The 13,952-nt window shown below is 37.1% G+C and overlaps 1 protein-coding gene across 2 annotated transcripts in view; it reads left to right on the top strand.

Moving 5' to 3' along the window:
* Nucleotides 1-11,371, top strand: part of LOC139959718 (eukaryotic translation initiation factor 3 subunit L-like) — a 99,144-nt gene extending 87,773 nt beyond the window's left edge. For both annotated transcript variants that reach the window (XM_071957534.1, XM_071957535.1), the window contains one exon: nt 9,547-11,371. In XM_071957534.1, the coding sequence (XP_071813635.1) occupies nt 9,547-9,609 (63 nt within the window). In that variant the 3' untranslated portion in view covers nt 9,610-11,371. The remainder of the gene's footprint in view (nt 1-9,546) is intronic.
* The last annotated feature ends 2,581 nt before the right edge of the window (nt 11,372-13,952 follow it).

Below are 13,952 nucleotides of genomic sequence, written 5' to 3'. Positions count from 1 at the left end.
CACCCTCTCCAAAAATTCCCAAATTTTTTGTATGATTGGACCATCATGAAGCATATTCTGAAAATTTCAGTTGCATTGCTTTCCAGCCGATTTATCACACTTTGAAATTCCGCAATTTGTCGCCACCATGGCATTTTCTTGACTTTTGAGGTCTCATTTCTCAGCAATTAACCATTCTAGTACCTTTCTATTACAGATGCCTATAGAGTCTATCCCATAGAATAGGAAAATAAAAAATTAGGCTACAAAAATATTGTCTTGTGGAGCTAGGTCCACTTAAAAGTGTCAAAATATACGATTTTTGTACTTTTCACTAAAAAATGTGCTATTTTTAGTGATGAATTGCTCCTAAACCATTGCTTCAGGGTACTTGATTCTTTCAGAGGTTATTATGTCTGGTACAAACATTACAAAATAATGATTACAATGCTTTCCTATGATATGTTTGCAAGTTGTGCAACTCTAAAGTTGCTATTTCATGCTGCGATTCAGCATGAGGTAGGAGTTTTGATGCCAATTTTTTACCAAAGTAACCATGTTAGAGCTGTCAGGGTTTTATACTTCAACTATAAGTATAAAGTTCTTACCCCTAAACAAATTTCAGGGTTCTAGCTGTTCTCAATAATAATTTAAGAAGTTGTTAAGCTGCTCCGATGTACTGTACAAAAGAGGTCATCTTTGACGGCCAATAACTCAAAATGCGTAATGTTGAAAAAATCTGATACTTTTTTCTGGAAGAGATATAGTACCACCCTGTTTGTACAAAAAATTTCAGGAGGGTGTTTTGCCTTATTTTGAAATGAAAAATCCTCAAAGTTTGGGATTTTTACAGAAATTTCTTCTTTTCTTTTTTTTTTTAAATTGGGGAAAACATCACCTGAAAGCCTAGAAAAATACTGTAATGTACATGTCAAAAAAGGTTTTCCATCCTAAATAACATTCATTCACATTTGATTGCTTTGATTTAACTTAATAAAAAACATTCTGCATAGTTTTTCCAAAGAAAGTAATTTCCATCCATAACATTCACATTCCGTCCATAACGTTTTCCTAATTCCATCCATAACACAGATGTTTCATTGAACCCCAGCTTATCAATATGCAGGAATCTGGTAATTTTTCACTTCATCCTTAATGGCATTGATAACCTTCAGAAGATTACATGCAAATTTTATCACTGAAGTGAACTATAAACTTGCCAGGAGATTAATGACATCAGGTAGCGTTATGGACGGAATTAATGATTTTCTTCTCGATTAGCATCTTAATTAGGGATGCCCTACTTAATTTTTTCAAAAACTATTTTGGAGAGATCAGTACCATAAACAATTATTCAGGTGCAGATTCCTGTGAATTCCATCATTCCTTGCAGTTCAGTGGCACAAATTGCTGTTTCCGTCCATAACGCTGGTTTAAGTGCATTGTTGATATAATTAAGCAGTACTCGTTAACAAAGAAACATACAAATATAATTTTTTTGCCAAGCAAGCTTAAATTGTTCTTCTTTTGGACAAAACTATCAAAATTGATAACTATGATCATCTAAATTTTAGCCCTGAGGTTGACAGGTTTTGGATCTGACCCATTTGTCAAGGAACGCCATGTACTGTAATGTAAAGTCTGTTTCATAGAAGATGAACTGTGTAACATATCGGTCTGATGGCATTGCATATGAAGAGTGTGATTCAAAATGGATTTATTTTATTTGCAGCATTTTCTGCTGAACTTAATGTCATGAATCTGAACATTGGTGTTAGCCGTTCTATGGTGCTGTGTTAATATTGCTTAGTCTCAGTCGGTATGAGGTGTGTTCTAAATCCTTCTTATACTGCTATAAGCAGGAACAGTTGATTGCCAAAGATAAACTTAAATACTTACATATTTGATTTCTGTAATTTAGTAAACAGATTGTGTTTGTTATTAAAGGCACAGTGGAATGACTATTGTATCTAAGGTATCACATGTGCATTGTTTGACACTACACTGTACACAATAGAGGATTCTCATTACAACAACCATTAGTTTCCTTTGAATCAATGTTTTATGATAGCAATTAGTTGCTGTACCATACATGGCAACATCATTAAATAATAAAATAATGTCTCTTACATGATCCCAGTGTTAAAGTAGATGCCCAATGTACTCCATGATATACTACCAAACTTGCCAGTCTCCAGTTCATATTTTATAAATTCATGTGGATTCTTTATTGTATTTTTGTCTTGTTAAATTTCATCTTAAGTGATGATTCCTCCAGTGCTAGAGAACCTCCTCCTCCAAGTTAAAATGCTTTGGTCTATGTAATCACATGTGTGATATGCTTGAGCAGCCATCAGTGAACAACTTCAGAAATATCTGTTTTCTGTCAAAAATGTAAATTAAGTATTAAAACCATTTGTTGCCAGATCAAGTAGAGTTGTAAGTTCATTTTGGTGTGACACATCTTTAAGAAAGTCTGCTGATCATTGAAGTATATCCAGGTCTGTGCTGCTACTGATAGTGTTATGCACTCATCACTACTGGTGTTATACTGCTGCTAGTGTTATGGTACAGTATGCACTCATCAATACTCTCGTAATATGTAGAATAGAGAGGTACTGTATATGCAGGCCTGGTGTAATGATATATATGCACTCATCAATACTCTCATAATATGTAGAATATTACCACAAAACTGTGTGCACAGTACTTACTGCAGTTTCTATGGCAATCAGTAGGATTAAGCTATAAAGAGTGATATTTATAACAAGTATCTTCTTTTTTTTTTTCTTTCTTTTTTTTCTTTTTTTGCATGTGGGTATTGTCTATGTAATATGAAGATGCAATACCAAAATGCATTACTAAAAGCGCCCTTCCATTAAACACAGCACTGTTAAAGAAGAACCAAACACAAATACAAAATACAAAAAACAAGAATCATAAATACACATACAATACACATACGACATGGAGAAAAAAAATACACTCCTAATATGAACAAAAAATATGAAGGGTAAACCAACAAGATGAGTTTTAAGACGAGACTTGAAGATTTGAAGGATTTGGTTTCCCTGATGTTTCGTGGGAGATCATTCCATGAGCGTGGTTCAGCTATAATCTGGAGCCAGAGAGTATATATATAAGCATGTGTACACATAAAGGAGGATATTGCAATTAATGCGAGTCCTGATTGGACCAATGGAGACGCACAATGACACACTACCAGGATGGTCACGTCCAACTCAGAATATTAGTCAAGCAGCTCAGTTTTGCAGCCTTTGAAGTCTTGTAAGATGATGTTCAATAGCTCCCAATAGCAATGCATTACCATACGTAGTCTATTCTGGAGTAAATGAGTGACTGGACTGCCAGTTTGCAGGTTGCTTCATCCATAAAACATATATATATGTGAGACAAATTACACAGATGGTAGCTAACACATTTCACAATCAGAAGATATCTGATCAACCATGGTCAAACCAGAGTCAAGCATTATTCCCAGATTCCTGACTGATGTTGATGGTGTTATTTGAGCATCATACAGTTCAAATGTAACACTGTTCAGACAAGAAATAGATCACCATGAGCTGGTGATAAAATATTCTTTTTTAATTGGATTGAGTTGCAATTTGTTGAGGAACAAAGTAAAGTGTCGAATGCTGCGCTTAAGTCCAGCGTAATTAGAAGGACGGCCTGTTGCTTGTCCATTGCAGATAAGATATCATTATTTACTTGTAGAAGAGCTGATTTGGTATCTGAGTGGAAGCTGTCAAGTTATCTATAGATCTTACAGGTGCTCAGATAAGCAATCTACAGCAGTGAATGGCAATAGCCTTGGCAAGAGCCTCTTAAATGTTTGATGCAGGCCTGTAGTTTTGAGAGTGTTTTTATCCAGCATCTGCTTTTTGATAATTTTTGAGATGATTGTTTCCTTGAGGTAGTCTGGAAATACACCAGATGTAAAGTAAACATTGATTAAACTACTGTAGTCAGAAGTGTAGCAAAGCAAGACAAGTGTTCCTTCAACAGCAAGGTGGGGGAGGGGGAAGGGGGGGGACTGGATCAAGCAAACAAGACTTTGTTTGATCATTTCTTTTAATGGAGTAATGACCTCATCATCCCTAATTGGCCTAAGATCAGTCAACCTTCTAACTTCTGACCGTGGATCACTCTCTACTAATATGGATCACTCTGGACCGTGGATCACTCTCTACTAATATGGATCACTCTGGACCGTGGATCACTCTCTACTAATATGACTAGTTCATTTCTTTCACTTGCATGATGAATACAAACTAACTCCTTTACATCATGATTATGACCGTGAGTGCTCGAGTCCAAGCTGTCTCTGATTTTCTTTACTTTCTCGGTAAAAAAAACTGCAAACCTATCGACCAGAATTGACATTGAGTCGCTTGCAGGGAGAACTTTCGCACCATAATTTAACGTGTTGAGAACACTAAATTGCTTTTCACTGGTAGCACTAAAGAGCTGATGTTCATAGTAGTCACACTTCGCCCGGTTAATCAAACGATCAACTTCAGCGTCTGTTCATGGAAGATCTGTTTATCCACTTCAAGGCAGCTTTTACCCTATTTGTTTCACAGCGCCACCGAAAAAGGACAAGCATCGTGGATTGTTGAATTATACATGGATGGCATCTGTGGTTGAACGGTGCATATTCTCTTTGATACAGGACAATATTTGTCTAGAATTTCCGTTTACAGACATTTCATATTTCACAAACAAGATCATCGCAATTTGCATAACTGGAACAAGTTTATTTTGAAGGACCTGGACAATGGCATTAACATCCATCTTCTGTTCGTTTCTAGAAGAGCATTTAATTTTTGTAGGCTGTGGTTTCCTGCGTTGGAGATCACAGATAACAAGGAAGTGATCTGACATTAATTCGTTGAGCACTTTCCAGTGATCCAGTCAGTAATTTTGTCTTCTGTTCTCGAAAGAAGAAGGTCAATGGTTGAATGGTGTGACCATTTCCATGTGTTAGTTCAGTGATATGTTCCATGAGTCCAACTTCAGAGATGTTATTCAGGAATTGTTTCACATTAGTTTTGTTGGGGTTGATCAGTGTAAACATTGAAATCATCAGTTAGGAGAAGTTTACAAATTAACATTGCAATTTAATTGACAAATGCAGAAACTTTCAGTTTGTAAATCCATTCTCAAGATTTAGAAGGAGCTGGTCTATATAACGCTATTAGGCACAGATCTTTCTGTAACTTGTAAATCATTCTCTTTAGAGGGAGGTGGTCTATATTTGCTATGAGGCATGTGCAGACCTTTCCGTTTCCCCATAACACATGTATAGAAAAGTGTCTGGTTGAATTCAATGGGAGAGATACTCTTTCAAGACAATTCCTATACTGTACCTCCACCTCAAATTCCCATACACCCAGGACATTGATGAAAGAGTAACCATCAGGGGGGGGGGGGTAAATGCATGATCATCTTCTTTTAGCCATGCTTCAGTTAATACTAGTAAATATACTTCGCTTTTAAGAACATAATCGTGATTAGCAATAGTTTTGTTGAATAGTAAATCTTATATGGAGAGGCATGATCAGTGCGTAGAAACATGAACTTCCTCTATACATGTCTGTAGTAATGTGGATAATGTTACTACATGTGCATAATGCAAGGTGTCTTGATCCATCTAATTGTAACCTTAAAATCTCTCCTCAGTGACAAAGAACTTTTAGGATAAAGCCAATCATTGACAAAAACAATAAGATTCTTAAAGAGAATGCATTCTCTACATGTGAATCACCTTACATGTATTGCCGAACTACTGTATGTTGGCCAGCTCTATATATACATTTAATACTACTGTAACTTGTACAAGTTCGCAACATTAATTCACCCTTGAATCAGCAGAACGGATGAAGCAAGTCATTAACAAGGAAAAATTGAACATTAAAGAGAATGCGTCCTCTACGTGTGAACCACCTTATATACAGAACTACTATATGTTGACCAGCTGTAATGTACATTAATACTACATAACTTGTACTCACAATGGGTAGATCACCCTATAAGCAGCAGTTGTAATTAACGTAGCTTGTCTGCTTGAGAAAATTGTCAGAACTGAATGGAATGTTAATTACTTATTAGCTATCTAATTAAAGAAAAAGAGCAGCATCCTGCTAGTTTAATTAATGTGTAATCATAGATTTGACAAAGTGTCAGTACATTACTGTTAATGACAACTACTGGTAATTAGCTGCCACAACCATTATGTTGTTGTTTAAGGCAGTTTGTAGCATTTGATGAATGTTGAGTAGTACTATGAAAACTGTACAACATACATTAATTCAGTCTGTACTTTAGACTGAATCATAGCCATTAAAAACAGGAAACAGGATTATTTACTGAAGCAATGAATTAGGAATTCATGAGGTATTTAATGACATAATTGAAGTAATAAAGGAATTAATTTATGTTTAAACCAGTTACATAATTAATGTAGTAATAAATAATTTATTTTGACACTTCTGCTTTCCTGTCTAGTGATCATAGGCCATTGGATTGCATTGCAAATTAATAGCTTACAGTATAGGCCTACTGTAGTACTGTAAACTACTGCTCACCTCTGTAAGTGTTCCCCCCTCCCTGTGTGGTGCCTGAGATGTATCCTCTCCATGTACAGTATAGTCCTGAGATGTTCCCTGCTCACATCTGTAAGTGTCCCCTCTCCCTGTGTGGTGGCTGAGATGTTCCCTCTCCCTGTGAGTTGCCTGAGATGTTCCCTGGTCACATCTGTATATGTTCCCCTTTCTCTGTGTGGTGCCTGAGATGATTCCCCTCTCCCTGTGTGGTGCCTGAGATGTTCCCTCTCCCGGTGTGGTGCCTGAGATGTTCTCTCTCCCTGTGTGGTGCCTGAGATGTTCCCCTCTCCCTGTGTGGTGCCTGAGATGTTCCCTCTCCCGGTGTGGTGCCTGAGATGTTCTCTCTCCCTGTGTGGTGCCTGAGATGTTCCCCTCTCCCTGTGGGGTACCTGAGATGTTCCTCTCTCCCTGTGTGGTGCCTGAGATGTTCCCTCTCCCTGCGAGTTGCCTGAGATGTTCCCTGCTCACATGTGTAAATGTTCCCCTTTCTCTGTGTGGTGCCTGAGATGTTCCCCTCTCCCTGTGTGGTGCCTGAGATGTTCCCTCTCCCGGTGTGGTGCCTGAGATGTTGCCCTCTCCCTGTGGGGTACCTGAGATGTTCCTCTCTCCCTGTGTGGTGCCTGAGATGTTCCCTCTCCCTGTGTAGTGCCTGAGATGTTCCCTGCTCAAGTTTGTAAGTGTTCCCCTCTCCCGGTGTGGTGCCTGAGATGTTCTCTCTCCCTGTGTGGTGCCTGAGATGTTCCCCTCTCCCTGTGGGGTACCTGAGATGTTCCTCTCTCCCAGTGTGGTGCCTGAGATGTTCCCTCTCCCTGTGTAGTGCCTGAGATGTTCCCTGCTCAAGTTTGTAAGTGTTCTCCTCTCCCTGTGTGGTGCCTGAGATGTTCCCTGCTCATGTCTGCAGTGTGGGGATATTCCTCATCTAAGTATATTGAGAAATAAATCCCACAAGATTGGTTTGCATTTAACTCTGGTCGATATGTATCAGCTACTGTAGTCAAATCAGGGGCCCAGTGGGAAAGACTGCAAGTCCCTTTTTACAGTAGCTCTCATATTATACAGTAGCTATCCATATTCTAATACCTTATGTAAGCTGACTCATTTAGACTTTCTATTGATTAATTATATACTCCATGGTATTTTATAATGCATATATACTGCATTGTATAATATTAATGCATGGTAACTTACAGTTTTGTATAATATTATAACCTACTGTATTAATACAGTATGCTTTGACAAACTCTGTTATTCTGAGGGCAACATAGACTTACTGTACGTAACCACCTGTCTCATATCCTGTTGTCACTCTAGCCTGCTGAACATTAAACCAAGTTTGTGAATACTTTAATTATAAACTTTGTCATCAGTTGACCCTAATGTTGTAAATCAGTTCTTTCTATTGCCACATATCTTACTGTGTAAATAATTACAGTAGTACTCTTCAAGCATGCTCGTTGTTCTCTCTAAATAAATATTCTCTTGAAGCAAAGCGGAAAGGCAGTCGCTTTTTATTAATAGAACCAATTTCTTGGTAACATGTTTTTTTTTTTTTATTAAATGTAAGCCATAAATGTATAAATGAAACCATAAAAGTGTCTGCAGGAAGCCAAAGCAATTACATTCAATTAAATCTATTCTTTAAAGTCGAGGTTTGGACTTGTTTATCTCAGATAGAGTACAGAATGACGTTTTTTGTGATATTTTTGTAAATGTTGTATTCGTGTGGTGATATCTTCTTGTTCAGTTATCTCAGTTTCAATCATTTACAGAATACTTTATAGTTTGTGAGATTTACATCAGAAAGTAGTAAAGGTCCCTAGAGTTTACAATAAACTTTACATGTTTTCACTTGTACATATTCAGTTTATAATACCCTTATGCTGTGTGAGCAAAAAGGGGTAATAATCAATAGGTCAGCTTGTCCAGTTTCTTTATAAATTCAAGTACAAGAATCCTAGCCTCTTGTAGGATTGACTGTATTTCCTGTATCCATTGCCCCCTGTACAGTAATCACAGTGTGACAGTGTTTAATATATACTTACATAGATTGCCTTTGTAAATGTATAGTACTGTAGATACAGACAACACATAAAGTCTACAAGTGTGTACAGAACAGATTTGGAATGCATGCTAAATAAAAACAAACAACAAATCCCTGTGCAAAATACAAAACAATTATGTATTCAAGTGCTGATAAGAGGGTTCAGTAAATGTTAAGTACCAAAGATTGGTACTCATTATCATGTCTATGAATATCCTGATTAATTAGATGCTCTTCACTTCTTCCTGTCCGCATGATGTGTTTCATAGAGCTAATTTCATTTGCAATTGCAATCCAGTACTGTAGCTCAAGAATGCAACATGCTTAATGGGGATGGCCATAATGGATACCCACAATGCAACATGCTTAATGTGCATAATTAATACTGGAAAGGCAAGGCCTAATTAGTACTTAGCTTTTTTCATACTGACTAAGCATGACCATAATGAATACCCCTTGCCATACAGTACTGTATGGCCACATTTTATATGCATGGTGTTAATGAATCACCATCTAATCAAGAATTTATCCAACAGAAGATGTATTTCCATGTACAATTGATAATAAAAAACATTTTCTACAGTATGGTTATTCCTATCTGGGAAGTAAATAATTAGGTGAATCTACTGTACACATACACAGAGACTGAGAGAGAGAGAAAATTGATACTTATGAGAGTTATCCATGGGGGAAGGCTGATGGGGGAAGGCTGATGGGGAGGGGGGTGGGAGTAGAAGTCCTCTCCTGTAGATGTTCATCATTACTGTATGTCCTTACAATCTGATATATTCAACTATTTTACATGTTGGTTTTATTGTTTGCTACATTTTTATTATAAATACATATCACTTTGCCTGTCTATTTTCTGATTGTTTTTCTCTTTCATTTCTTTTCCAGCTGAACAAAGCTCTAAAGACGAAGCAGCCCCTCTCAGGTGAAGCAGGAGGCAGCAGATTTTGAAACTGAAATCACCATCTAGTCACCAAATACAAGTGCCCATGAGGAAAATAGGCTTTATCATGTAAACCATCAAATATCACAGTGAATCCCAAATAGCAGGACCATCGTTTAACTCTTTGCACAAGTTTCAGTTCGATGTGAAAACATTGAAGAGAAAGTGCTACATAAAACATTGAAGAGAAAGTGCTATCTGAGTGGACCAGAGTCTTGTTTTGTTCTGTAGTTTTTTGATCTTCCTTCTCTTAAAATGTCAATCCACAAAGTAAAAGTATTGAAACAAATTTCAACTGCTGTCAACCTAACAGTCACAGTGCTTGTGGTATGTGGGGTGGTGCGGGAGGGGGGGGCAGGGTTGAGGGTGGCAGTGTGAGGTTTAATTGAGATCACCGATGTAAAGATCTGAGTATTTGGCTTAGTTTGGGGACGTTACAACTAATGAGCTCTTTGCATAATAGATTATAGAGAAGACTGGTATGTCTTGCTATTAATGTCACTCTGTTGTTGTATTAAGAGGTCTATTTGGAATTATTCTGGTGTTGTGATACAGGAACTAGTGAGTCAGGTGCTTTGTGTTCTATTACACCCTAAGGGACCTACTGTAGGTTATCCTGACAGGATACAGTATATGAAATCTAGACAACAGGTTTTACATTTTAATAGTTTATTAGTTTGAAAATAATTCTGTAGGCATTTTCAAACTCTGTGGTTCCAGGTTGATATTTCTTGGTAAGTTCTTAGTAACTCATCCTTTCTTAAATTTAAATATTTCTAATCAGTATGCTGATTGGATGTCTGGTAGAACATTGTTATCGTTTTTATTTCATTGACTTCTCTCTCTGATTGGTCGCATAATATTAGCAGGCCTAATTGAGTTTTATTGCCAAATAAATCTCAACATCAAAATGATCAAAGTAGTTTTATATCAACAAGTTCCTTTTTAGATCTTCATTTAAGGAGTATGAAGTGGCCTTGGTTTGATATTGACGTAGTATCTTGCTGGCTGCCAAACACATGTAACAGATTGTATTATCTTACTTTATGAGTACACAGTGTAAACTTGTAGTACAGTATCTTGCATTGATTTAAGTACTTATCAATCCATATCAAGAAGTTTTCATTGAAAAACAATCAGTTTAAATATCATCTTGCACAAGTATTTCTCACTAAGCCACAGTTCTCTTGTATTGCATGCATCACTGCATTCTAGCTACAACCTGACCATACCCCTCCCCCCATCCCCCTCCCCAAAGGGGAAAACTATGTATGCAGATGTGCTGTGCATGTGTTTAAAGCAAGATCTATGGCTTATATAAAGATAATAATAGTTGTAATTGAAATTTAAACTTGGTGCTTTATTGATCTCTATTGGTAGGACTGAATATTGAATTTCACATTTAGTGTGTGCATGGGTATGACTACTTGTTAAGTTTATGAAGAATTAGTTTATCTGCTTCTCAGATCAGGGAACTCTAATGGCAGCTTCCTGATCAGATGATAATGACATTGATTCTGAATTCTTGGTACAAGCACATCTGAGGTTAGATGTTATTTACAGTGTGGGGACTGAAGTTGTCTTAGGCTAACTCAATTCAGATTTCCAAGGGAGGGGCTGGATGTCTTTTTCAGAAAGGCAAGTCTCTGAAGGTTTTTTTGCTATGAAATCATTTCCTTTTTGTGTGTTGTAAGAGGTTGTAGGTATTGACATTAAAGATAACCATGTACTTGTATTACATTGATAGAAAGAAAATTGTCTGATAAAGAATTTGTGTCCATGTGCTTATTTTACTTTCAGATTGACTCAACAACCATTCTAAAAAACTGCAACGTTGAAAGTTATCAAGATATGCGGTTAACAAATACTAGCGTATAGTACCTGCAAATGTTACTGGTATTTAAGATGAAATAAACAGTTTTGTTTTGCCAATGCTAGTAGTAGTAGTAGGGCAGTTTGCTGAAGTGGACAACTATTTAGAATGCTTGTTTGTGGTACAGTTCTCATATTAGATATTTGATCAGAAAGCTGGATCTAACTACAAGATGGTTAAGTTTCATTTCCAACAGAGCAAGTTCTAAACTACATTCTCCACACCCCAAGAAGAAAGGAGTTCTAGGAGTAGATCAACAAAAAAATCCATACTATTTTAAAACACTACCAATGTCGATGTTTGCAAAGTGTCACCACAACAGTGCTGCAGTGACCATCCACCCCATGTCCAGGCAGATTGGTTTGTGGTGCAGTGACCCTCCACCCCCATGTCCATGCAGCTTGGTTTGTGGTGCAGTGACCCTCCACCCCATGTCCAGGCAGATTGGTTTGTGGTGCATTTGCTATGGTTCTCTTCTTAAAACTGCTGCAACTACTCATGAGGAAGGCAGATTGGATACTAATAATGATTACATTTTAATTGAAATATTTGAATATCTACAACTGGTGATAGCAACCACTGGCTTTAGCTGTAGGACTTAATCAACTGGTTATACATACAGGACTAAATGCATCACTGGTTAACTATGCAGGAATATATGAACCACTGGTTACATATACAAAGCTAAATGAACCACTGGTTACATACAAGGCTAAATGAACCACTGGTTATACATACAGGACAAATGCACCACTGGTTAACTATGCAGGAATATATGAACCACTGGTTACATATACAAGGCTAAATGAACCACAGGTTATATATGCAGGACATAATCAACAACTGGTTATACATGCAGGACTAAATGCACCACTGGTTTGCAGGAATGTATGAATCACTGGTTACATATACAAGACTAAATGAACCACTGGTTATATGCAAAACTGAATGAACCACTGGGGTCATCAGAGGTCCAATCGTGAACCCCTTGTAATCATGTAAACCCTCACTATACATTACGTCAGATTCATGAAGAAAACTGCTCATGTTACATCATCGAAACCACAATGCATGTTTGCAGTCTGGTTTTTAATTTACGTCACTATTCGCTAAAGCATCATCCGTGTCTTGGTAGCATTACGAATGATGTTACAGCCAAATGCTATGAACTTGTTTACCATACTTTTTTATTTTATAGCTTCAGTGGTATTTGCTAATATCTTTTGCTCACACAGCTTTGGTGATTCTCGAAGTTTAACAACCCTCGCCCACAGTAGTTTAAACACCAAAGTATTGTAAATTGACATCAGTGCCGGACGGTAACCGCTATTGTTTGCTGTGAAATGTTTAACCTCGGGTGACGCTACCAACCGTCGGCTCTGATATAATTGTACTTATTTAGTAGTCTGAACATTTTTCACTGTCGTCCGAATGTTTCATTTGGCAAATTCTATATCAAACCCACTGAGGAGATCTTCATATGTGTTTGGCGAAGGCATTTCCGTTTAATAAAATTATAATAACTTTATTGTTCATAGTATGAACCTCGCGATGTGAACTCTAATTTCTTCCTATTTTAAGCTTCAAGCAATCCGCATAAATAATGTTTAAAACGTTTACCGGGAAGCTTTATGAAGATTCGAAGAAACCAATTTGAAATATGGATGTAGCAATTTATGAGTTTGATGAAATAATCGAAGAGGTGTTAACTGATGCAAAAAAGAAAGAAAGAACGATTGTCGTTCTAATTATTTATGGAAGCGACTGAGTGACTCATTATTCAGACTACAGGTGTTACATTTTGAAGCAGTCACGTTTGGTTTAGTTCATTTTCAGTTGATTACTGCTCCGAGTTCACGATGAAGAAAATTGATACGAGACACTGAGTTATTTGCGGCCACATAGATCCTACCTCATAGGACCAGAGGGGACAGCCCCCCCCCCCTCTCTTGTCTTTTGGTGGGCAGGGTATATTTCTGCTGCTCCCCATTTGCCAGTTGAGTCCTTTGCATTCCTAAAAGGCTCAACAGAAAATGTACAATTTCGAATAAAAAGTTTGAGATAAATCTGAAATTTCGGCATAAACGATGCTAAATGTCAAGTTGAAAGGTCGATATTTCAAGCAAAGTCGAAATGGTGAGAGAAATAGTCGAATTTTCTATAGAATCGACAGTTTGAGAATAAAGAAGAAATTTAGAGAAAAGGCCCAAAATTCGAAAGAACAGTTGAAGAAATTCCTAATTAGGCTATAGCTTTTGGTCTACAAAGTCGACATTTCGAGAAAACAACCGTAACTTTTAAGATAAAAATTCGACTTTACATGAAACCAGTAAACTGTGAATGTTAACAGTATAAAGAAACCGACATTTGGAGAAAGACAATATACATATTAGGAAATAAATAAATCGAAAGTCGACTTGTTTCTCAAAATTTCGATATTTCTTATCGAAGAAAAGTTAAAGGGAAATATCGAATTAG

Source organism: Apostichopus japonicus, chromosome 19, assembly GCF_037975245.1.
Source record: "Apostichopus japonicus isolate 1M-3 chromosome 19, ASM3797524v1, whole genome shotgun sequence".
Classification (NCBI taxonomy): Eukaryota; Metazoa; Echinodermata; class Holothuroidea; order Aspidochirotida; family Stichopodidae; genus Apostichopus; species Apostichopus japonicus.
This window is presented reverse-complemented; position numbering and strand designations above follow the sequence as displayed.